Below are 26,321 nucleotides of genomic sequence, written 5' to 3' on the forward strand. Positions count from 1 at the left end.
ACACACACACAGAGTACACACACACACACACACAGAATACACACACACACACACACACACACACACACACACACACACACACACACACACACACACACACACACAGAGAGAATACACACAGGTTTGAACAGGCTGGGAAAGCCTGTAAGACAGAGATACAGAGCGAGATACAGAGAAAAAGATCTAGCAAGCTGATAAGAGAGAGGAGGAGGGGGAGAGAGGAAGAGCGAGAACACCCACAGACGCGTGCATGTGTGTGTGTGTGAGAGAGAGAGAGAGAGAGAGAGAGAGAGAGAGAGAGAGAGAGAGAGACACAGACAGACACGTGCTCAGGGAACAACAACACAGACAGACAGACACATCGCAGTACAGCCAGGGGATTGAGGAGAAACAGTGTTGAAGTGAACAGTGCAGAACAGCAGCCGGGGCTGCTGGAAGTGGTTCAGGGCTGTCTGACTGACTGACTGAGCGCTGCTATGTCTCTCCAGGGGAAGGTGGCTCTGGTGACGGGAGGCGCTCAGGGCATCGGCAGAGCAGTGGTGGAGTCCCTGCTGGGCAGCGACGCCAAGGTTAGTGACTGTCTACTAGCCTACTGTGTGTCTACTATAGTCTACACAGATTAACGAACTGTCTACTGTGTCTACTAGTCTACAACACAGATTAACACCTTTAATTGTAACTGTCTACAAAGTCTGTCTGCTACAGCTAGCAAAGGCAAGGTTAGGTTAGTGTTTAATAAGTAGGCTACCGGTACATTCAGTATACATTGAACGACACATTGACAGCTTTAGAACTGTCTACAAACTGCGCTGCTACATCCAGGGTTAATGGCTATACACGTAACAAAAAGAAGAGCAAATAATTACAATTTAAATTAAATTCAAACGGCTTCATCGGCATGAGAAAACATACATTGCCAAAGCAAGTGTCGAACTACAATAAAAGCAGTTGGAAAAATGGGGAAAGTCACGTTTCGAGCCGATTATGGCTCTTCCTCACACTGAGGAAGGATAAGATGCTCGTAAATGACATTTCTGCTTGTTAACCTTTGGGTCATATTGTATCCCAGTGTCTCAAACTGTCTACTGAGTTTATTGTACAGTAAGCTACAACAATCTTTCACTGTCTGTCTACACACTGCCCTGCCCTGAGGAGCAGCACCTGGCCAGGGGTGGGGGCTGGTAGCTAGCCTAGTCAGTGCTTCCCACAGTGTGGTATCATTTTGGGGGTCCTTGACATGACAAAGTTTGAGAACCACTCCTCTAAGCATTGGAATTTGGAACCCCAGCCATCATCCCTATAATATGCTGGGGGAGGTGGGGATAGAAGATCTAAGATCAGTTTATACACAATTAAAGGTGGGGAAAGTGGTTAAAATGTTATTATTGCTATATTTGCTATATTCTGATAGTAATCATTGCTATAGACTAGTGTTTGTTCAGATTACAGGGGTCTCCCTGTCTCTCCAGCTCTTTAATAAACAAACATTACATTTTCAGGTAGGTGAAGAAATGTCAGCCAATTATCATCTTTTTATAGTGTTCCAGTTGTAGGAAAAAAACCTAGAAATCAGGCTCATGTTCTGCACAGTTGCGTAGGCCAGTGGACATCATTGGAAGGAATAGAATAGAATTAATGCAATGTTTCGGTCCCTCCGAACCTTCTTCAGGCAGTTAAAATTGTGTCATCACTTACAATTCCACATGTTTAATCTGTATCCTGACTGAGTTCTCTATCCTGATTGGATAACCTCGGTATCCCGACCTGTAAATGCATTTTCTGTTCAATCAAAAGCTGTAGAGACATGGAGACTCCTGTTGCTGAACAAACACACTATAGCATTGAGTATAGAGCTTTTTAAACACTTTTTTCAGCCAAATAATAAAACGTACCCTAACTTTAACTGTCTGTAAACCGCACTGCTGTGGAGCACTGGCAAGGCTTTTCACTACAACAAAACACAAACAAGTGGGGGAGAGTCGAGGAAAGAGGCAATGTGCTTTGACTTGATCATACATACTAGGTTAGGTTTACATAATTAACATTGTCTTAAACATAAATGCACTGCAGACACTAAACTCACTGCCACTGTTGTTGCTGTTCGTCATAGGTGGTTAACTTGTACAGAGGTAATACTTGAGTTGCATAGACATTCATTCAGAGGATTGTTAGGCTGTATTATAGCTACACCATTCTTATCTAGCTACACATTGTTTGTCTTTCCATAATTCAAACCAGGCGTTGGTCAATGCAGCTACAAATATTAGTTTCCAATTGCAACCAGCTCAGACGTCTCAAACTATGGTTTGGTACTTCCAAGTGGGGTCGTGGGAAGTTGAATTGGCAAATGATAAAAAAGCATCCCATTGAGTCTGTTTTATTTGTTTTCATACAGCAAAGCCTGTGAATGCATTTTCTTTATTATTATTATTAAGGTTCTGGCAAACTTATATATAGGCCTATAGTTTAATTACATTTAGAAATGAGCACAGGAACACTTAGTAGCTCGTACACTATGTTGGTAAGACAAAATCAGCAGAAAATTAAAATACCCCTCATGAAACTGGGTCCCATTTTAGAGCCCCCAGAACAAGCCCATGTAGATGTCTGGTGAAAACCTCATAGGTTCCAAGCAGTTAGCCTATTTTGCACGATAGCAATGTGACCCATTTTCGAGATTGTAGATCTGTAATTTTGATACGTTTGGGTGTCAGTACTGTTGTATGATCAAGTAGGGCATATTTGTTTTTTATTAAATAAAAAAAGTTAATATATGGAGATAAGAGGTTGCTACTTGACCGCATCAATGTATTTTAATAGTGAAGTGTTGTTTTACTTACAGTATATGTAATTTAGATTGTTTAACTGACATCCTATAGTTTACTGAGACACTACACTGTCTCTGCATTCTATGATCCTATAGTTTACTGAGACACTGCACTGTCTCTGCATTCTATGATCCTATAGTTTACTGAGACACTGCACTGTCTCTGCATTCTATGATCCTATAGTTTACTGAGACACTACACTGTCTCTGCATTATATGATCCTATAGTTTACTGAGACACTGCACTGTCTCTGCATTCTATGATCCTATAGTTTACTGAGACACTACACTGTCTCTGCATTCTATGATCCTATAGTTTACTGAGACACTGCACTGTCTCTGCATTCTATGATCCTATAGTTTACTGAGACACTGCACTGTCTCTGCATTCTATGATCCTATAGTTTACTGAGACACTGCACTGTCTCTGCATTCTATGATCCTATAGTTTACTGAGACACTGCACTGTCTCTGCATTCTATGATCCTATAGTTTACTGAGACACTGCACTGTCTCTGCATTCTATGATCCTATAGTTTACTGAGACACTACACTGTCTCTCTGTATTCTATGATCCTATAGTTTACTGAGACACTACACTGTCTCTGCATTCTGTGATCCTATAGTTTACTGAGACACTACACTGTCTCTGCATTCTATGATCCTATAGTTTACTGAGACACTACACTGTCTCTCTGTATTCTATGATCCTATAGTTTACTGAGACACTACACTGTCTCTGCATTCTATGATCCTATAGTTTACTGAGACACTACACTGTCTCTGCATTCTATGATCCTATAGTTTACTGAGACACTGCACTGTCTCTCTGTATTCTATGATCCTATAGTTTACTGAGACACTACACTGTCTCTCTGTATTCTATGATCCTATAGTTTACTGAGACACTACACTGTCTCTGCATTCTATGATCCTATAGTTTACTGAGACACTGCACTGTCTCTCTGTATTCTATGATCCTATAGTTTACTGAGACACTGCACTGCCTCTCTGCATTCTATGATCCTATAGTTTACTGAGACACTACACTGTCTCTCTGTATTCTATGATCCTATAGTTTACTGAGACACTACACTGTCTCTCTGCATTCTATGATCCTATAGTTTACTGAGACACTACGCTGTCTCTCTGCATTCTATGATCCTATAGTTTACTGAGACACTGCATTAGATGCATTTGTTTACCTGCTCTGGATAATAGTGCTGCATGTCTAAATTGTGATATCCAGCGACTGTGCTGTTGTTTGGTTTGTATGACACTGCTCTGAGATATGAGTCTCAGGTTTCAGGAAACTAGCCGTGGAAATAATGCCGTAGTATTATAGTTGCAACTGTCATTGTTGCCCTGTCGTTCCTGTTTTCTCACACCTGCAGTTTGCTCAAGGTTCAGCCATGGCAGAAAGAATGTCAAAGAGGAAATCTGATTTAGTGTAAGAGCATGCAGTGATTCTGAAAATAAATTCTTGTCAAATATTGTGTGTAGATTTTATCTTCCTCTTCCACTGCTGACAATCTGGGGAAATAAATAAAGAGAACTTTTGTTTTTCAACCAAACAATCAACATAGTTTTTTATGACATAGTTAATCTGTGGTATTTAGGCTATCAAACACACACACACACACACACACACACACACACACACACACACACACACACACACACACACACACACACACACACACACACACACACACACACACACACACACACACACACACACACACATGTCTTGTACCACAAGTGTGTTTTGATTTGTTGTACAAAGACTGTGTGTGCGTGCGTGCGTACTACAGTATTTAGGTGTGTGTGGTGAACTGAACGTGTGTGTGTGTGTACCCTACAGGTGTGTGTAGTGGACCTGAACATGTGTGTGTGACTGTGTGTGTATGTGTACCCTACAGGTGTGTGTGGTGGACCTGAAGCAGTGTGCGTCAGGCCTGGACGCTGCTTTCGGAGCGGGGAACTGTTGCTTTATCCAATGTGACATCACGGACGAACATAAACTCACAGGTATTCATTCTGTATACTGGCACTGCAAGCTCTTAATTGTCCTTATAGCTGCCACTTCAATCCTTTTGCAACCAGACTTTATTTTCATGATATTTAGGACACTTAAGAAACACTTTCCTGTTTGTAATATGTCTTGAAATGTGGTCTCACTTCCTTCCAGGATGGACTACATGTTGCATCAGTAAGACATCCTGCTTTACCCTAAAAATGCACCACAAAGTGACCTACAGTACCCTACAGTCTGTGGTGCTCGGCGGAACATCGCGTCTGCATTGACGTTGTGTGTAATCGCGCCGATCAAACAAGCAAACAAACAAGCAGGAATAGATACCTGCTGGTTTACAGTGAACCAGTTAGTCTGCATTCATCTGCTGTTAACTACTGCAGGCAGCACAGTTTCACTCATATTGAAACTCAAAAGCTCAGATAACACTTGTTTCCTAGAAGCTGTTCGCCCCAGCTGTGCCGTCATCATGACATTTGCCTTATTTATTATCTGTGAAATCCACACAGACCACACATTACCTCTGCTGCTTGTTTACAATACCTCACCTTTATACCCGTGGGCATACTCAGGGAAACTGTGTGTGTGTGTGTGTGTGTGTGTGTGTGTGTGTGTGTGTGTGTGTGTGCGCGTGTGCGTGTGCGTGTGCGTGTGCGTGTGTCATTGTCCCACAATGAACCCCTGAAAGCAACAGGCACGTGGAATGCAGTTCTGCTAAGCACACGATGTGTGTGCGCGTGTGAGAGAGAAAGATTCGGGTTGGATTAGATATCTAGAAGTTAGTTTTAGGGATTAGAGATAGTCATATTCCTGATTTACACTTACGGTTAAAAATGGCAACAAACACAAAATGGCATTCATAAAATCACTGTCCACTGTCCTCACAAGTATACAGTGATACGAACCTGTGCACGTGCGTGCATAGGCGGGCGACACGCGCCCGTGCGGCGCATCATGTGCAGACATGCATGCATGCGTCAGTGTGTATGCGTGTTATGCGGTGGACAGGTTGGGACACATAGCTGCTTTACAACCTGTGGTTCCTCTCGTACGTCGAGTCATTCATGGAAAGCCCATGCAGCCTGTCTGTCTGCAGCCTGTCTGTCTGCATGCTTAGATAAACAAGCGGTGTGTTCTGCAGGCGCTCTCTAAACACTTACGCAAGGACACACTCTCTGCTGTAACCTCCTGTGGTGGAAGAAGTACTCAACATTTTCTACTTGAGTGAGTGCCGCGCTACCAGCTTGTAGATCTGCCATTTTTGAAAATCTGATGCAAATACTTATTCTTTCAGACTAAAGAATGAGGATGTACTTTATTTATAAAAGTTTAAAGAGGCCAACAAGTTTTGACTCTAAACGAATCAGGGCAAGTGCATTCTTTCAGAGTGAACATTTTTAACTCAAATCTTTGCTTCTGGGGGGGGGGGGGGGGGGGAACAACACATTTTCAGATGGGAGTCGGCGGCCAAATACATTTTGGAAGTCCTTGACATGAACATTTTCTGAGAACGAAACCTAGGTTTTTCAGAAAACTGTCAGGATTTATAGAAGGCATTTGTAGAATCGCCATCTAAAGTCTAAATGAGTTAAGTTTCCACCACTTACTGGTAACCTCTGCGCAGCTGCAGCAGCGAGCAGTGCGATCAACAAGTACATATACCACAAACTACAAACAACCGCCCACGCAAAAACAACCCTGCTAGCATTCCGGATACTGGCGTCAAGGTTTCTTTATTGGTCACACCAATATATGTCAGACATATATAGGGATGGAATTTTGTTTCCCTCTCATCCACGGTGCAATAAAACAAAACAAATGAAACAAGTAACAGTAGTGCAACAGATTAAAAGGCAATAAAGTGCAATGATAAAAAATACCTAATAAAAACCTAAACATTTAAATTAATTGTACTGTACATGTGCAAAGAGAGATGGTGTGAATTTTACGCACAAGAGTTAAATTATTGCATCTGCATTACTTAATTACTTAATTAGTAAGAAGGCTGCACTATTAGAGAATGTAGAGGAATTGTTACTTTGATCAACGTTTGCCTGTTATCTCTCCTAATGGTACCTACATCAATACAGCATGGACATGTGGACAAACTCTTATCCAACGATAATATACAACAAAATATCCTACGTTTTTGGTCTGAGAGGCTAAATGTCATCAAATGGTGGTCCGTGGCTCAAATGCCCAATACAAAATGGTCCTTGGTATGAAAGAGGTTGAAAACCACTGGAATACTGTAGCCTATACAGTCTTATTTAATGTACCTGGGGAAAAGACACCGGGGGCCGATTCTACAAACACTACATCCTAAACTACGTTTTCTGATTATTATTATTATAATTTCTTGTTCATCATGTTGATACATATTGTTGTCGGAAAACATTGAGATAATCTATGATAAAAGCAGTGTTAAAGGGATTGTGATTTTTTTCTTAGGTTTTCTGAGCACATTTGCACCCAAAAAACATGAAGTTTAACATTCAGTAGATTTTCTGTGGTCTGGGGGTTTTCTGGCTCAAACAAGTGCTCTGGTTTGCCTGTGGAGTGTGATGTAAGAGCCAGCAAATCCCATATATGAAAAAGGGTTTTGCCAGCAGATGTCACTGTTTGGCCTGTTTTCATTGCAGCTCAAAAGGCTTCACAGACACGGAGAAAATCCCAGACCACAGAAAATCCACTCAATGTTCAAAGTTCAGGTTGTGTGGGTGTAATTGAGGTCTAAAAGACAAACGATAAAGAAAATCACACCCATGTGAACTGAGTGGTGCATTTCCCCCCCACCTCTCTCTCTCTCTCTCTCTCTCTCTCTCTCTCTCTCTCTCTCTCTCTCTCTCTCTCTCTCTCTCTCTCTCTCTCAGTGCAGCACTATCCCTCTCTCTGTTTCGGGCACCCCCTACTGGTACTAATAGTAATATACTGGTGCTCATTAACGTCATATAGGTGTACACGGACATTGCTGTTCCTTGGAGTGGTTGCACCACTCAAAAATGAAAATTAATGCTAAATGCCTTTAAGCTGTGTGTAGGGGGGGACCGCATGTAATTCCGACGGAGCATGCGTCCGCATGTTGGACTAGCGTCTGCTCCCGTGCTTGCGGTTATGGTTAAGGTTAGGGGATGAGGTGGGTTGTCGTTTGTCGGAACAATGACTAGTCTGAACAATGTACTGCACCCGTGTGCAGGTCATGTTCAAAAGTTAATCTATGATGGAGGCACGGTGGCACAGTCGGTATAGTGCTGTCGCCTCATCACTAGAACGTCCTGGGTTCGATTTGTGGGTTCGGAGTTTGCATGTTCTCCCCGTGTCCCCTAGGGTAGGTAGTAGGTACCCTCACAAAAAACATGCAGTAATCCTGGTCTCTAAACTGCCTCCCCCTGGCCAGCCGGGGCGCCTGATGGAGAAAGGAACTGGTTGGAATAACGTGCTCCTTCCACACGCTACATCCAACCGGGGAAACTCCCCCCTATGTCAGGTGAAAAGAAGCAGCCTCCTCATGGACTCCTCATGCAATTAAGAAATAATTAGGTCAGTCCGCTGCCCTCCCAAGGTTGGCAGATAGCGCCAAGGATTACATTAGATAATTGCCACTGGGTGAAAAAAAAAGGGTTACAAAACACATAGAAACAAAGTTAATCTATGATGACAGTGTTGAGCTGTGTGCAGGTCATGTTCACAGGCAAAGAGCATTCTGTTCTTCCAGATAATAAGCCCCTCCTTACTCTGCATGGCACAGTGACCTCTACTACTCTGTAGTGGTTTTACTTAACCCATTTAGACGATTCTACAAATGTCTTCTAAATCCTGAAAGTTTTCTGAAAGACCCTATGTTTCTACGTCAGTGGGTCTCAAACATTTTCATGTCAAGGACCCCCAAAAATATATGTAATTGGCCCCCGACCCCAATCTGAAAATATGTTGTTCCAGAGACCCCTCCAGCCCCCCAGAAGCAAAGATTTGAGTTAAAAACGTTCGCTCTGAAAGAACATATATTCATAAGATTTGAATTCAAACTGTATGGGAAAGTACAAAAGTATTGGCATCAATATGTACCTAAAGTAAACGTAGGCTACTACTCATTATGCGGAATGTCCCGTTTCAAGTTATCAAACGTTGAAAAAATCTTAGAAAGTAGCAGATCTACAAGCTCACAATGTGTCGCATTGTATCAAGAATGTTGCTTTATTCTAATGTAAATGCATCTAATGCATTATGAATGGCAGAAAAGCCTGATGTCCTCAGCGACTTGCATTAGCTTTGTTTTTGTATATGTGTGTATATTTTACGAGATTTGTTGTTAGTCACATTGTTGATTCAATTAATAGAGGGTATGCATGTGACATCATCATCATACCCGGAAGTTATGCGGGAACGCCTACTGAGTGGAAAAACACTACTTTCTGGCCTTGACAGCCCATACATCCGAACAGAAAGGTCCTATCTGATTGCATTAGACGTACATCCGAACAGAAAGGTCCTATCTGATTGCATAAGACGATGTTAAGCGACGTAAAACTCACTTTTCCACTCACTTTGCCACTCTATTTCCCATTCACTTTATGCATGCGCATACCCTCTATTGAGACTTTATAACACATTTACAAATTCCAGTCTGTAATCACCCATCGGGTGTGATGTGAGGTGATCAGTGGTGATTAGGTGCACCTGTACTATCACCAGCACTCCTTAAGTTCAAAAGGGACTGACGCTCAGAAACTCTCCACACTGATGAAGGCTGGATAGCCCAAACGTCCGTCATTTCATCATGCAAGAATAAGAATCACACCCGTGTGAAGTGAGGGGCGCTAATATATTAAAACTAACTCATGTTGATTAGGTGATGTAATGGTGATGTAAAACAAGTGGTGCCAACACAAACATGAAACGCCATTAACAATAAAGAGACAATATGACGTAATGAGGGACAATATGACGTAAATTTTCTCTTCATTGTCAATGGCGTTTTTAAAACAAACATTGAATTAAAAACAAACATTAAACCTGTGTGTAGGAGGGGCTAGCACCCCACAAAAACTAAAAATGCATAGTCTTGTTGTGCGCGACCCATTACCTTTATTTCCATAATATGAAAGTACAATATTTGCCTCTGAGATGTAGTGGAGTAATTACAAAAGCATTGGAAATTGTAAACAAAAACGTAGAATGTTAAAATGCCTCCAAATGTAACTTCAGTACAGTACTTGAGTTGTATGAGTACATGTACTTAGTTGCTTTCCACCACTGCATTTGCAAGAGAATAAAATTAGTCTTGCATGCTGTGCTGTAGCTCTAGGAGAAAACGTTTAATTAGGACACATCATTCTGTGTGCTTGTAGCAACGTTTAATGAGGACACCTCAGTCTGTGTCCTCATAAAAAATGTTTTCTCCATGGAGCTTCAAGCACCATGTACAGACCTTTCTTCTCTTGCGGTGTGTGTGTGTGTGTGTTTGCACCTGTCAGGACATTATGGTTGTGCATGTAGCCTAATTGCCCAAGTCATATGTTGGCCAAATGCACCAAGTCTCTGTGTGTACGTATGTACGTCTGTAATCCACATACCTCGAAAACCGTTCATCCCACCAATTTTCCGGTTGTCTAGACCCGCCACAAAAGGCTCTTCCCGGGCTCTGGACCTGATCACCCCTATATCTCCATATATGGAGCTGGCCTGTTCTGACATCACAACACTTCATATTTGGGCATATATCAATAAAGGATAGAATATATATATTCCTAATATAGGAATAAAGGGACACAGAGAGACAGATACAGAAATCTCCATATATGGGCATAAAACCTACACAGACAAATGGGTGGAACATCGAGTGCCGCATTTTTGAAAAATAGAAAAACGTGGCGCAAATCTTTGAATATAGTCTTTCAGAGCGAAGGTTTTTTAACTCATATCTTTGCTTCTGGGGGGGGGGGGGCCCTGGAACATAATATTTTCAGATGGGGGTCGGTGACCAATTACATATAATCTTTGGGGTCCTTGACATGAAAAAGTTTGTGCACCCACTGACATAGAAACATAGTTTTTTCAGAAAACTTTTAGGATTTAGAAGACATTTTTCTTTTTTTAATCGGCCTCAGTCCTAAATGGGTTAAGGAAAGCATTGCTGGACATGCTGACTCACAGCTTGCTGGCATGTCGCTGTCCATTGTCTGTAAGTGGTGCTCAACCCTTCACCAATCATTGTACTAACTAGACTCTTTGCAGGATTACAGATATTCCAATGACAGAAACCGTGTTTAGAATGACATGCAGGAAGAAGATGGTGCCTCGTATTGAAGCCTGTTTGTTTGCACTGTGTTTCAGAAGATGGTGACTCGTATTGAAGCCTGTTTGTTTGCACTGTGTTTCAGAAGATGGTGACTCGTATTGAAGCCTGTTTGTTTGCACTGTGTTTCAGAAGACGGTGACTCGTATTGAAGCCTGTTTGTTTGCACTGTGTTTCAGAAGACGGTGACTCGTATTGAAGCCTGTTTGTTTGCACTGTGTTTCAGAAGATGGTGACTCGTATTGAAGCCTGTTTGTTTGCACTGTGTTTCAGAAGACGGTGACTCGTATTGAAGCCTGTTTGTTTGCACTGTGTTTCAGAAGCCTTCCAGAAAACGGTGGATACGTTTGGGCGTCTGGACATTGTCATCAACAACGCCGGCATCACCAATGAGAAGAACTGGCAGAAGACCATACAAGTTAATCTGGTAAAAATGATAATAATAATAATAACAATAAAATAACAAGCATAATTATCTCTATATTATTGTGGGCCTGTAAGGGCCTGCTGCTGTTGTCTGAACAGCAGCAGAGTATTGAGAGTGAAACAGCCTCTACTGTCTACTTACTCTAGAGAGTCTCTCGCTGATCGCTTGGTTTCGCTGAACGTCGTCTAGCCCAGTAGGTCTCAACCTTTTCAGCCCGCAACCCCCAAAATAATCTGAACTGGTGAATATTGTGGTATTGCAATATTCAATATTATTGCAAGAGATTTCATCAACGACTTTGCGCAATATCTGTAACCATAAAAGGCAAAAACCTGGAATTATATTTTTATTCCAAAATCTTACAAGATGTTTTGTGTCATAAGTACATGAATCTTGCCTCCTCCAAACAGTAAAACACTGACTGCAACATTGCAACTTGTCCACAACTTGTCTGTCCACAACAATGGGTAGCCTACTACTGCTAGTACAAGGGCTTTAAGCAACTAGTCGACTATTCAACTAGTCGACTAGTAAATCCACTAGTCGACCTTGTTGGTGACCAGTTGATAAGGGGGGGGGGGGGGGGGTGGCATTGAAGGGACACATGACAGAAGGGTGGAACAGGTATTCTGACACGGGTACAATGGGTATAGACTGACATAGAAACATGGGTTTTTCCCAAAACTGTCAGGATTTAGAAGGCATTTGTAGAATCGTCGTAGTAGAAGAACATGTAAGTAGTTTCTCCACCTCTGGTGTGTTCAGTAGAACATGTCAGTAGTTTCTCCACCTCTGGTGTGTTCAGACCAGTGACCAGTGCCAGCAGAATATGCCTCATGTCGCCAGAATGAACATGCCTTAAATCAATAAATAAACTCGTTTTTTTTTTTTATGTGATTTTCTTTTTTTTTCATATTAATACAGTTTGAATGTTGAAGAAGGTTTTCATTCAAACAGATTGTTCATTTGGGCAAATGAAATGTATACATTTATACGTCAAAGTGGGCTTGTTTTTTAACAAGTTTCTGGAGGCAGAAGAGCGCAGTTCCGAGATTTGCATGTTGGTTACGATTGGTCCTGTAATCTCTTTGTCCTCAGGTTTCACGCTCTGATCACCGCCCATTAGCGTGCTTGTGTTTGTAAACACAGAAGTATTCTGGGCATTTGGGTTAGACTTTACAGAAAATAAACAAAACCACGTATAGCTACTCGCTGAAATACACTTCCCAGCTTGGAGTCTTTCACCAACAAACAACAGGCTAGAAGCTAGCTAGCCTAGTTAGCCGTTTGTGTCGTGTGTTAAAGAGCAAAGAGATCACACGTCTTTTCTTTTAATCACAACTCGCTCATTTCTTGCTCATTTAAAAAAAGGTTATATACTATGTAAACTATGAAATGCAGGCTTTCATTTGGTATATAGAACGTTTGTGTAGGCCGTCTCTAAGAAACGGTATCAATTGAAAAGGAAATGTCGGAAAATTCGCTTAATTTTTTTCCTCGCGCACCCAGCAAAGAGCTACGTCTTTTCAAATACGGCCGTTAGTACTGTTAATTCAACATCCGGTGAGGGGAGGATACGGATCGTGTATGTATTGTGTATATAAATCAGGGCATACAGTGGGTGGGCTTTAGACCGGATGTAAGCCTTGCACACTAAATAGACACCCGATGTAGTATGAATCCACCCATCGAATGCACAGGAATTACTATAAATGAAACCAGGCATTGTGACTGCATGTGGACAGATCTGTTTATTAAAATAGCAAATCTACAAGCGCACAACATCATAGCCTGATGCGTCGATTTTATTTATTTAAAATACTGGGTCAATTGTCTGACTTTGATTGCTTAAAGTAGACCTGCATAAAATGGTGTACTGCAGCTATTTACAACCAGGTAGTGTATAAGTTAAATTGAACACTTAACTTAATATTTAATACTTGAATACTTATACTTAGTATTTAATACTTAGTACTTTCAAAAGGGTTTATTGGGGCACCTTACAAATTGCATTGTTTGTTCTACTGGCTTAAACATGTCAGTGTTTCTAGTGTTGCACTGTTGACAGCTAAAACGTCCTATTGTCTCTTGTCCCTCCCATTGTCACACCCACTTCTGTCCAGCTCTAAGGTGATAAAATGTTGTGAATATTGAAAAGGGCTTTTCTCAGCTTTGGGTGAAAGGCCCCAGTCATTCTAAAATGGTTATATCTCCTTCAATTATTGTCCAATTTCATTGAATGATACATCATATGAAAGCTTACATTCTGTACTTTAATAATCTGTAAAAATCTGAAAAATGGAAAAGGCGACATGAGGCATGTTTTGTTGGCACTGGTCAGTTTATCCACCTCTGGTGTGTTCAGTAGAACATGTCAGTAGTTTCTCCACCTCTGGTGTGTTCAGTAGAACATGTAAGTAGTTTCTGGTGTGTTTACAGACGTCGGTGATCAAGGGGACGTACCTGGCTCTGGAACACATGAGCAAAGAGCACGGCAAGGAAGGAGGGGTCGTTATCAATGTGTCCTCTATGGCAGGTACGCACAGTTGCACACACATACCGTACACGTACACACACACATGCACGCACACGCACACACACACACACACAGTGCGCACACGCACCGTGCACACATACAGACTTCCGCTGACTTCTAGTTCTAGCATAGCCAGTCCGTTTTACTTTACAAAACAGAATGTCAAAGAAATTACGAGACCGTGTACGACCACTGGCCACGAAGGGTGGCTCTATATAGCACTCAATTGACAAATGCAAACAGGTAATACTAGTATTTTAGTATCTTTCTCACAAATGGTAATATCCTGACGTTTCCTCACCATGTTCCGGCCACACTTCTAGAAACATGCACAGGTGGACAGTATACTTTCTTTAATAGACGGAGAAGAAGAATGCCACGTGAAAGCCACTCCTCACAGTCCACACGGTCTCCTGTAATCTGACATGCATGACAAGACCATGTCCACACAAACACAGCTTGTATGCTGTTGTTATTAACAACACTTACAGCTCTGGTAGACATTATGATTAAAGTGTTGACCTACAGGGATGATGGAACGTGGCATTTTGGGCCATGTTGTGTGTTAAAATGTCAACTCATGTCATCAACCACAATAGACAGTCAAAGTCCTGACGCCACTCGCTCATCCCCTGGTTCATGGACGTTTTTCTCTATGTAGAATAACATGGGGTCATCTTAAAATGAATCGTCTCACATGTGGTCCAAAAATAAACAAACTGCCTGTTTATGACAGTCAGTCCCTCATATTTGATACATTCTGTTTCTAGTGAAAATGTAACTAATTCAGCAGCAGTAACAATAGCGTTTTCTCTCAGTCAGTTGATTCTTCATATCCATATGCTTGCTTATTTGTCAATCACAGTTCTTATATGAGGCGATCTAAAATCCCCCTATGGGGATTACAATGCAAAGAAAATGCATCCCATCAAACTTTCAAGATGCTGTTTTCCTCCCAGTGTGGAGGAAGAAGGTTTAGGGGTGGATGTTTACTGTGATCTCTCGCTCTTGCATGTAAATATTTTTATGTTGTGTGTATACAACTATAGAGTGATTCTCATATACCTTGGTTTATGTTGTGTGTATACAACTTTAGAGTGATTCTCATATACCTTGGTTTATGTTGTGTGTATACAACTATAGAGTGATTCTCATATACCTTGGTTTATGTTGTGTGTATACAACTATAGAGTGATTCTCATATACCTTGGTTTATGTTGTGTGTATACAACTATAGAGTGATTCTCATATACCTTGGTTTATGTTGTGTGTATATAACTATAGAGTGATTCTCATATACCTTGGTTTATGTTGTGTGTATATAACTATAGAGTGATTCTCATATACCTTGGTTTATGTTGTGTGTATACAACTATAGAGTGATTCTCATATACCTTGGTTTATGTTGTGTGTATACAACTATAGAGTGATTCTCAAAGCAAGTTGTCCCCCAAACAACCCCGTCTCCAGTCGCACTCCCTAAATACGATCACGGCACCAGCGAACGCCGGCTTGATCGCACAGCTGTATCCCCTCAAACCCTCTTAATTTATGCTCTGTTGCGCGCAGACTGAGAGCGGCCCGGGAAGAGCAGCTAGACCTCCGCGCTCACAGCGGCGGCCACGTCCACAACAACAGGTTCTGTTGGGAATTGACTTCATGTGAATTGAGAACATGTGGTTAATCTCAACTGTTCTTTTGGCTCACCTTTGTGTGGCTCAGCCATGTGAACACTGCATGTGGTCAGATGGGAAACACAAAGAAGACTTATTTCTGAATACGCCAACTGAATACGCCCCCCCCCCCCCCCCCCCCCCCCCCTGCTCCCCCCTCGTTTTGATTGAATGACCAGTTTATTTGGACAGCGCTCCAGAGTGGTCGGATCTCAGTGCTTCTTGGGACCGTAGTGGAGTGTCTCAGTATGTTCTAACGCAGATGAGAGTGATAACACGTGTGCAGTATGAAAACATATGTTACGCCTATTTATTTCTGAAAAACCTATGTTTCTATGTCAGTGGGTACTCAACCTTTTTCATGTCAAGAACCCCTAGAATTATCTGTATTTGGCCGTCGACCAACATCTTAAAATATGTCGTTCCAGGGACCCCCCTCAGAAGCAAAGATTTGAGTTAAAAACGTTCACTCTGAAAGAATATATATTCCAAATTTGTGACACATTTTCACGATTTTTCAAACATAGCAGATCTACAAGCTTGCAGTGCGGTGCCGCGCTATGAGCTTGTAGATCTGCTATTTATCAATAGCCAAGTATAACATAATGCTTAAAACACCAAAAGGGGCTCCCGTACAGAATGGGGTAAGCCTAGAATCAAGGCATATCAGGCTCCTGGTGAAAATCATTTGATTCTGTGAATTTATTTTTATATTATATTTAATTATATGATGTCACCTCAAAAACTCAATTTTTGAGGTTTTTCTTCCAAGCTGGAATGGAAACAAGCCTGGTTTTATCTAGCATCAGTATTATAATGACTCAAATATTAAATAATCTGCATATCAGCACCCCCACCACCTGAGGACATTGTGGTACGGCAGCTAAAACTGCTCTCAAAGTCCAGAAAGAAATGACAAGGACTTGTGATTGAGGCTCAAACCATTAGAAATAACTTTGAGGGACAATATGATATTAAATATTAAAAGCAGTTTTAAAATGCATGTTATTTGCGCTTTAAAACATCATGAAAATAGCCTGATCTACAAGCTCACAACACGCCATGTACGACACATTTTGTGTGAGCTTGTAGATCTTGTAGTATTTTGAGGAAGAAGATAAATAAAAAACATTTAAAAGTAATGTAATATTGTGTTATTTACAGATGGGGGTCTGTGGCCAAACATACAGTACAGTATTAGTTTGGGGGAGTCTTTGACAGGAAGAATGTTTGAGAACCACAGTTGTGTACAGTAGAGTATTGGTGTGTGTGTGTGTGTGTGTGTGTGTACATGTACTGTACACACACTCCAGGGCTTGTTTTGTTATTGTAGCCTCCAGTAACACAGACCATATGGTACTCATTCACTGATCTGGAGGGATAACACTGTGTGTGTGCGTGCGTGCGGAGTCCCAGCAATGATAATATAACTGTATACTGCGCGTGAATGTAGCATGTGTGTTTGTGCGCGTGTGCACTTGCATGCATGTGTGTTTGTGCGTGTGCGCGCACGCGTGTGCCATTCCTCAGATGTATTGAAATTGAATACACAGACATGACTGAACACGGTCAAGCATACTCAGCGTGTGTGTGTGTGTGTGTGTGTGTGTGTGTGTGTGTGTGTGTGTGTGTGTGTGTGTGTGTGTGTGTGTGTGTGTGTGTGTGTACTCACTGTCTGTAACAGAGTGAGCATCGTGGCTACGTGAGGTCATACCTCTGTGCGTGCATGTGTGCGTGCGTGCGTGCGTGCAGTGATAAGGCTAGTGCTGCAGTGTTTGTGCAGAGCTGATATCATTGTTGACACACGGAGACTATCAGATCCATTTGGACGTGAACTCACCCACTCTGAGTGCACTGCCTTCTCTGGAGTCACACTTTGTTGCCGGGCAACAATGTAATCAACCAATAGCATGGAAGACAGAGACAGAGAGGGCTCAGACGCATCATTCAAAATCTTGATAGGGTTGCGTAAAGACCCGCCCTCCGCCATATAGCTGAGAGAGTTACGCCAGGGGTTCGTTTTTGCCTGGGGACCCCCGGAAATGCTTTGGCCATGTATTGTGTCCCACGCCCCACCAAACATTGTTTTCAACGAGGGCGGCGCAAATATCAGACATTTAAGTATTGCACAACTAAAGTCTCTGTAATGTTTTTGTTGTACTATTACTAAAAATGATCTAAAATAAAGGGATTTAAGATCATTAAAGCTGGGCTGTTGCCTGAGTCCAGTGCAGCATTCTGCCAACTGTCGGTCCAGGACTTGTCACTCTTCGCCTAGCACTTCGCCAACAGAAGTCTATGTAGAAGAGCCGCCATTGGACTGAATCCCCATGGAGTGACCAATAGAAGTCTATGTAGAAGAGCCGCCATTGGACTGGTAACTCTGTCGTATTTCAATGGCTCTGCTCCGTGGTTACCAGACTGTCTTCCGAGGTGGAGAGTCTGGTGACACTGTCACTGATGCGAGGTTACGACCAATATTGCTCTGTGTTGGCTCTTAATCAAAGTAAATAAGGCTATATGGGGCAACACAAAGATACAAGCAAAACCAACTAAACATAACCTTAAATCAATAACAAACACTAACTAATCCTACCAAACGTAATGGTTACATTATGACAACTAAATACATCCTCTAGCTACCTATAAAATAAGTTTAATAAATAAATCACATACCCAGCTGGGTAATTAGATGATAGGCATCAATAATATTGTCACGTTATGGATGCTATTTTTCAGTTGTATTATTTGTTTCTTCCACAGGATTAGTGGAATTATGCCTTTTCTTTGTCTAAAGCATCTTTTGTTTTGTCATGGTCGCAGCGTTCCTGCACTCTCCCCATCAACCGGTCTATACTGCCACCAAACATGGAGTCATTGGTTTCACCAGAGCTATGGCGGTGAGACACACTCCCACACACACCCACACACACTCCCACACACACCCACGCACATACCCACGCACACTCCCACATACCCACGCACACTCCCACACATACCCACGCACACTCCCACATACCCACGCACACTCCCACACATACCCACGCACACTCCCACATACCCACGCACACTCCCACATACCCACGCACACTCCCACATACCCACGCACACTCCCACACATACCCACGCACACTCCCACATACCCACGCACACTCCCACACATACCCACGCACACTCCCACACACACTCCCACACATACCCACACACACACACACACTCCCACGCACACCCACGCACATCCGGTTCAGTCTCTATCCTTTTAATACTCTATGCCACACACCCACACACACTCCCACATGTGGCCCCCGGGCTGCCAGTTTGCCCATGCGTGTCCTAAAAACCAGTGGTTCCCACTGCCCACAGCCCTCCTATGAGACACAGAGTAGGAAATAATTGCGCCATTTTTTCACGATTATTAGTGAGGACCTATTATATGAAGATAGGTTGAAAAGTGGTGAAGTGGTCCTTTAAACAGTGCATCTTTAATTAACTCTTCGCCTGCCTCTCCAGGACGCGGCGTCTCTGGGAGACTACGGTGTCCGCATCAACGTCCTCTGTCCCGCCTTCGTGGACACGCCCCTCCTGCAATCCGTAGAGCACGAGGAAAACATGGGCAAGTTTGTCAAGTTCAAGGACGACTTCAAGCAGAGCATGAACAAGTTCGGAGTCTTACAGTAAGTGGAGGGCACGTCAAAGCGTGTGCGTGGCACACATTGTCATGCTTGTCACACTTAGGCTACTCTTTGCCCTTTATTATTCTAAAATATATATATTTAACCTGGCCAGGTGAGTCATTGACACATTTTAAGCAAGGCGTTTATTTTGACCTGTGCCAGGCAAAAACTAGAAAGAAACTACAAAAAGAGGACCCTGTGACACGGCTCTTGGACCCGGAAGTATTAGCCAATGCTGTTTCCGTTGCTCGATCTGACCTCTGACCCTTCACTAGCGTGAAACACTGATCTGACCTTCACTAGCGTGAAACACTGATCTGACCTTCACTAGCATGAAACACTGATCTGACCTTCACTAGTATGAAACACTGATCTGATCTTCACTAGCATGAAACACTGATCTGACCTTCACTAGCGTGAAACACTGATCTGACCTTCACTAGCATGAAACACTGATCTGACCTTCACTAGCGTGAAACACTGATCTGACCTTCACTAGCGTGAAACACTGATCTGACCTTCACTAGCATGAAACACTGATCTGACCTTCACTAGCGTGAAACACTGATCTGATCTTCACTAGCATGAAACACTGATCTGACCTTCACTAGCATGAAACACTGATCTGACCTTCACTAGCATGAAACACTCTAGTCTGCTAACCGCAGCATCACGCTAGTTTTGTATTGCCCTAACATCATGCCTCACCTCTAGGGATGTCCCGATCACCTTTTCTTTGCTCCCGATCCGATTCCGATCATTTGATTTTGAGACATGCCGAAACCGATTTTTCCCTCTCCCTTTATATAATATACAACACTTATGCCATGTGAGAAATGTACAGTATGTCACTCTAGTCTAGTCTGTTGCTTTTCAATTAATCAAAGGCTAAAATACGTGACTACTTTTGTTAGAACTACAGAAGGACTGTCATTGTGGATTTTTTTGTCATATGAAAGCAAGGAATCATAGCAAAAATGATGATGTATTGGTAAATTAGATTGAGTGAATCTTGCAACTACAGCTTATGGAACTGAAGTCATAGTTACATTAGACACAAGCATATTTAGACACACTATGTTATTGAAATAAAAAAATTAAATCTCAGATTTATTTCTCCCGATCCCGATCATTTGAAAATGACATTTCCGATCCGATCAGGACATCCCCTACTCACCTCATATCACCTCATCTGAGCTTCAATTCGGAGATAAACAACGCTAAAGATCACGGCCATTACAGGAGTCTATGGAGCGCGCCTTGTCCATATCTTTTATTTGTCCGGCCCCAGATGGCGGCTGCCTATATTCGGTAAATATAACACAGATGATGCGTACTGTAATATAACGATCGTAAAACGGACATACGATATTGGCATCAAAGTGCTGGGTTTTATAAAACGTACATGACCGTGTATGGAGCCAATTCCTATTTACAAAAGGCGAGTCCTCTTGAGGGAGAGAGGGGAGTGAAAGCTAAAAGATTAAAAAGCTTTGAAGATTGTAAAATAATTGATAAAGCAATCTTTATGTTGCATGTCGCGTTGTGCTGAAAGGAGTAGTTCACCCCTGTTGATTTTGACAGCAAATTTAGATTTTTTGTTTTAGTCACATTTTAGTCACCTGGAATGTTTTAGTGTTTCAGTCAACTAAATATCCTAAGATTTTAGTCGACTTAAATCTTCAGTTGATTTAGTCGACTAAAATGTATTTTTGTCTTATGGCTGATTTTACATTGCTGAAAATTGCCGATCTACAAGCTCACGCGTTGTGCTGTGAGCTTGTAAATAAGCTATTTTCAGCATGCAACCAAGCGTAAAATGACTTGTGTATTTTACTTATAGTGGATCTCTTGTCCACTAGTCCCTTCCTAAGATTTGAGTCTAGTTTTTATTTGTTTATGAAATTGTCAGTATATTTAGTCTTAGTCACCAGAGCTTAGTTTTCATGTAGTTGACATTTAGTTTTAAATGGAAAAAGGTGGTCGACGAACATTTGTCCGTCATAGTATTAGTCGACTAAATCAACACTGTAATTCAGTGGTTTTCAACCAGTGGTCCGGGAACCACCAGTGGTCCTTGAAGGGGTCCCCAGCTAAATGATGGAGAGTTGGTAACCAAATGGACCCTTATAGATCTCTAGAGAGTGTAAAATCAAACCAAATGGACCCGCACTCATTTTACGCTCTCAAGAGTTACATTATTATAGTGAACTACAGTCTTGATTTACAAAAAAATCAATCAATCAATTACACATGCCGTGAAGCATTGAATTCAAGGGGATTGTTTTGCTTTTGTCACATTCCTTAATTTGGTGTTTTAAGGATGTTATGTAAAATAGCAGATCTACAAGCTCATAGCGCAGCACAGAGTGCCATGCTACGAGCTTGTAGGTCTGCTATTTTTGAAAAATCGTGAAAATGTGGCGCAAATCTTTCAATATATATTCTTTCAGAGTGAAAGTTTTTAACTCAAATCTTTGCTGGAGGGTCACTGGAACAACACATTTTCAGATGGGGGTCGGCGGCCAAATACAGATATTTGTGGGGGTCCTTGACATGAAAATGTTCGAGAACGACTGACATAGAAACATGTTTTTTTTCCCGAAAACTGTCAGGATTTAGAAGGCATTTGTAGAATCGTCCTCAGGTCTAAATGGGTTTTAAAGCCAATAATGTGATGACCGGGTCATCATCGGTCAAATAGGAGAGAGAGTCTCTGCATGTGATGACCGGGTCAACATCAGTCTCTGCTGGTCATCACATTTTATTGGCTTAGGAATGTGAGAAATACTAAATGTCCATGATATTCAAGGCTTCATGGGGTGTGTAATTGAGTAATGTTATGGGGTGAACGACTCTTTCAGGTGGTGCCAGTGTGGGCCGTGTTTTTTGACGTAGAGCAAAAAGCACACTGTACGTGAAAACATTTAGTGCTCAGCAGTACGGTGTGCTAAGTACGGAGTGCCAGTACCACGATGTGGAAATACTCTGTATACGTATTCAACATTTTTACTGTCGGGAGGAAACCTCATAACTCCAAAATGTTCGTTTTTCAGGAAATTAAAAATATTTTTTTTCAGGAAATTAAGAAAACCTTGGCATTTCTGTACACGCACGCCTAGAAAACCCCCCAGAAATCTGTTCAGATGACACTGAAATGCTCCCCATAGACTGTGACGTAGCCTAGGCCTATATGAGCTTGAATGTCAATGAAGTCAGGAAATTACTTTAATATTATAGTGTTTATTCCAGTGCTAGTCAGCTAATTAAATTCTGAGGAGCTGGAGAACTCATCCTTTCGATTTGGTTACGTTTTTCGGAGCTACATGCAAACAAATAGCGAATGGCATGACGTCACTATGCCCCCCACACCCCTTGCAAAATATATAATACAATTAAAAAATTGTCCCCGCATTTTTGAGAGCCTGACGGCGCCCTTGGATATGTGTAATGTCCACAGAAGTGAACCTTTCAAGCCTGTTTTCTCAACTCGCTGTTTTCGCTGCAAGACGTTACTCTAAGCCATATCTCCAAAACCGGTGGGTCAAACTGAACAACCAATATGTCAATTTGAAGCCATGATTCCCTGCTTTCATATGACGTGAAAAAAGAAAACGAAAATTTAACAGGAATTTCAATGACTTAGCCTCGGTCAGAAATGGTCACAAATGTGGGAACGCTTGTAGTAATACCCTCCACAGTAATGTACACTGTACTGGACATGAGACATGCTGTGACCACAACCAGCTGACATGAAGTGTGTCACTGAATATACACGGAACCTCCTCTCTGCACATGCACACGCACGCACGCACACACACAGCTAAAACATTGTGTGTATGTGATTGTGTAAATAAGGCATTCCGGCATCTGTTGTTTGGGTCACTTGTTTACGCAGGAAATACCACTGCTAATTACTGAGACTGTATCGTGTACTCTCTCTCTGTGTGTGTGTGTGTGTGTGTGTGTGTGTGTGTGTGTGTGTGTGTGTGTGTGTGTGTGTGTGTGTGTGTGTGTGCGTGCGTGTGTGCGTGTGCATGTGCGCACATTTGCGGCTGCAATCGCTGCATGCACACACGTGAAATTAACGTTTTTAACGCAAATCTTTGCTTCTGATGGGTCCCTGGAACAACATATTTTCAGTGGCCAATTACATATATTTTTTTTTCATTGTGTCCTTTCCGTGTCCTGTGCAGACCGTCGCTGATAGCGGATGGGATGATGAGGATAATCAGTGACAACACACTGAACGGCGCCGTCATGAAGATCACCTGCTCCAAGGGAATCCACTTCCACACCTACGAACCTCCTTCTGCCTGAAGCCAGAGTTAGAACATCTTCATACCTACAGTATGAACCTCCTTCTGCCTGAAGCCAGGGTTAGAACATCTTCATACCTACAGTACGAACCTCCTTCTGCCTGAAGCCAGGGTTAGAACATCTTCATACCTACAGTACGAACCTCCTTCTGCCTGAAGCCAGGGTTAGAACATCTTCATACCTACAGTACGAACCTCCTTACCTACAGTACGAACCTCCTTCTGCCTGAAGCCAGGGTTAGAACATCTTCATACCTACAGTACGAACCTCCTTCTGCCTGAAGCCAGGGTTAGAACATCTTCATACCTACAGTACGAACCTCCTTACCTACAGTACGAACCTCCTTCTGCCTGAAGCCAGGGTTAGAACATCTTCATACCTACAGTACGAACCTCCTTCTGCCTAATGCCACGAACATCATCACCATCATCACACCCAGTCAGTTAATACGCGAAGCTCTTAGTTTGAAAGCGACTCTACTCCGAGTCTCTCTTGTGTGATTGAACTTCTCACCCTATCTCTATAGGAGATGCCATTCACCCGACGAAGAAAACTCATTTTGGCTGCTTGTATTCGCGGCCTTATTCTTTCGGTCATGACCCACTCTTCATGACCATAGGTGAGAGTAGGAACGAAGATTTCTCGGTAGACAGAGAGCGAGAATGTGTACGTTAAAGGCGGAGTGCCATGATCCCCCGTGAAACCAAAAATACACAGGGAAGACATATTTAATAACCACACACTGGGTGAGTAATGTTAACTCCATAGACACATACAAAACACCTGGGGTCTATTAGTAACGTTAACTCCATAGACACATATACAAAACACCTGGGGGTCTGTCTATTAGAGTAATGTTAACTCCATAGACGCATACAAAACAGAAAAAGTAGGTAAATCTTCTAATGCTTGTGGTTGGCTTATGGTTCCATACTGTTGTATTTTCTGTTTTTGTGGGGATAGCTTTCTTTTTTGGGCTTGTAGATCTGCTATTTTAGGATTTAAAAAAATATATCCAAAAACAAATTTAAAACATCCCAGGGATTATGGGGGATCAGGAGAGAATTGTAGCATTGGAGAAAAGAAGAAAATATGCAGCTATTTTTTTATTATTATTATTAATTATACTAAACCGAACCGGTACAAACTAAGGCTTAAAGGAGTCCTTCACCCAAAACAAATACTTATTTCCTATCAATCACACACCCCGTGAAGCCTTGACCGTTGTTGTCGCATCCTAAGCCAATCATTTCATGACTGGGTCAGTCGGACAGTGCTTCTCAAACCTTTTCATGTCTATAAGGACCCCCAAATTGACACTAATTAGCCTGCGGACGCCCATTTGAAAAGATATGCCAGGGACCACCCATAAGAGATGATTCTTACGGCTCTCTCAGTGAACCATGTTCATTTGAAGGACCTCCCAGTTTGACATGTATTGGTCTACGGACACCCATTTGATTTAATGACATTTCTATCTCATGGGACCCCAATTTATATTGTAAAATCTAATTTAACTCTGAGACGGGTCCGTTTGGTTCAGTCCCATAAGGGTCCATTTGGTTCCTAACTATCTGTCATTTAGCTGGGGAGTGGGGGGGACCCCTGGAACTCCCTCAAGGACCCCTGGTGGTTCCCGGACCCTCTGAGAACCATTGCAGTAGGAGACTCCGCCAGTCATCAAATTATTGGCTTAGAAATGCGACAAAAAAATAAATACATAAATTTTAATACAATTAAAAAAACATCCATGAATGTAAGGCTTTATGGGTTGTGTGTAATTGACAGAAAATAAGTTATCTTTTTGGATGAACTACCCCTAAAGGTCCTTTCAAAACGCACAGCGATGATCGCAGACGTTGTCGTCTGGATCAACGACAGCTCTGCTCCAGGTGGGCGCGACAACGTAAGCAAACGGAATCCAGGTCTGGTGAGTTTGCACTAAGGCCTCATTCACACCTAAAAGACACCTGCCTTGTGTCTTGTCCGTGTTTAATGGATGCTCCAATGCATGTGTTCTGCCCCCCTCCCACCATCAAACAAAAATGTTTGGTCAAACCATGTGACTTCCATTGGAAATGCATTAAATTCCCATTAAACACAGGCAAGACACAAGACACGGACAAGACAGGTGTCTTTTAGGTGTGAATGAGGCCTTAACGAGCGCGACACGCTTGCGTCGTCGCCCCTCGACTTCTCCACATGTGCAGAAAAAAAACCGCAGGTCTATAACTATAGGCGCATTGAATCACTGCCCGCTTGAAAGGACCTTAATGGTTAAATGACATGGAATCAAATGTATTATATTCAAATGTTGATCTCACTTGTACATACTAATCATCACATACTGCTTATGAACCTTAATTATTTGATATGATTATTGATGTAAAAACCAATCAATCCTGTCATCAATTATGTAAAAATATTGACGGAAGAATGATCATGTTTTTTGAGGGGCGCTAGTTGTTTTTTTTATGATTGTCTGATTATATTTTATTAAATGTCAATTAAATATAAAACGTTTGAATTGTTTA

General features: G+C 42.0%; 1 protein-coding gene across 1 annotated transcript; it reads left to right on the forward strand.

The window, feature by feature from the left end:
* Positions 1-314: 314 nt before the first annotated feature.
* hpgd (15-hydroxyprostaglandin dehydrogenase) lies at positions 315-26,321 on the forward strand. The gene is made up of 8 exons (XM_083765358.1): positions 315-569; positions 4,750-4,858; positions 11,478-11,584; positions 14,024-14,120; positions 18,617-18,693; positions 19,304-19,467; positions 23,664-23,794; positions 24,314-26,321. Exons 1-7 carry the CDS (start codon positions 477-479, stop codon positions 23,785-23,787), a joined length of 771 nt encoding a protein of 256 aa, XP_083621484.1. The 5' UTR covers positions 315-476; the 3' UTR covers positions 23,788-23,794; positions 24,314-26,321.

Source organism: Protomyctophum parallelum, assembly GCF_964188405.1.
Source record: "Protomyctophum parallelum genome assembly, chromosome: 5".
Lineage (NCBI taxonomy): Eukaryota > Metazoa > Chordata > Actinopteri > Myctophiformes > Myctophidae > Protomyctophum > Protomyctophum parallelum.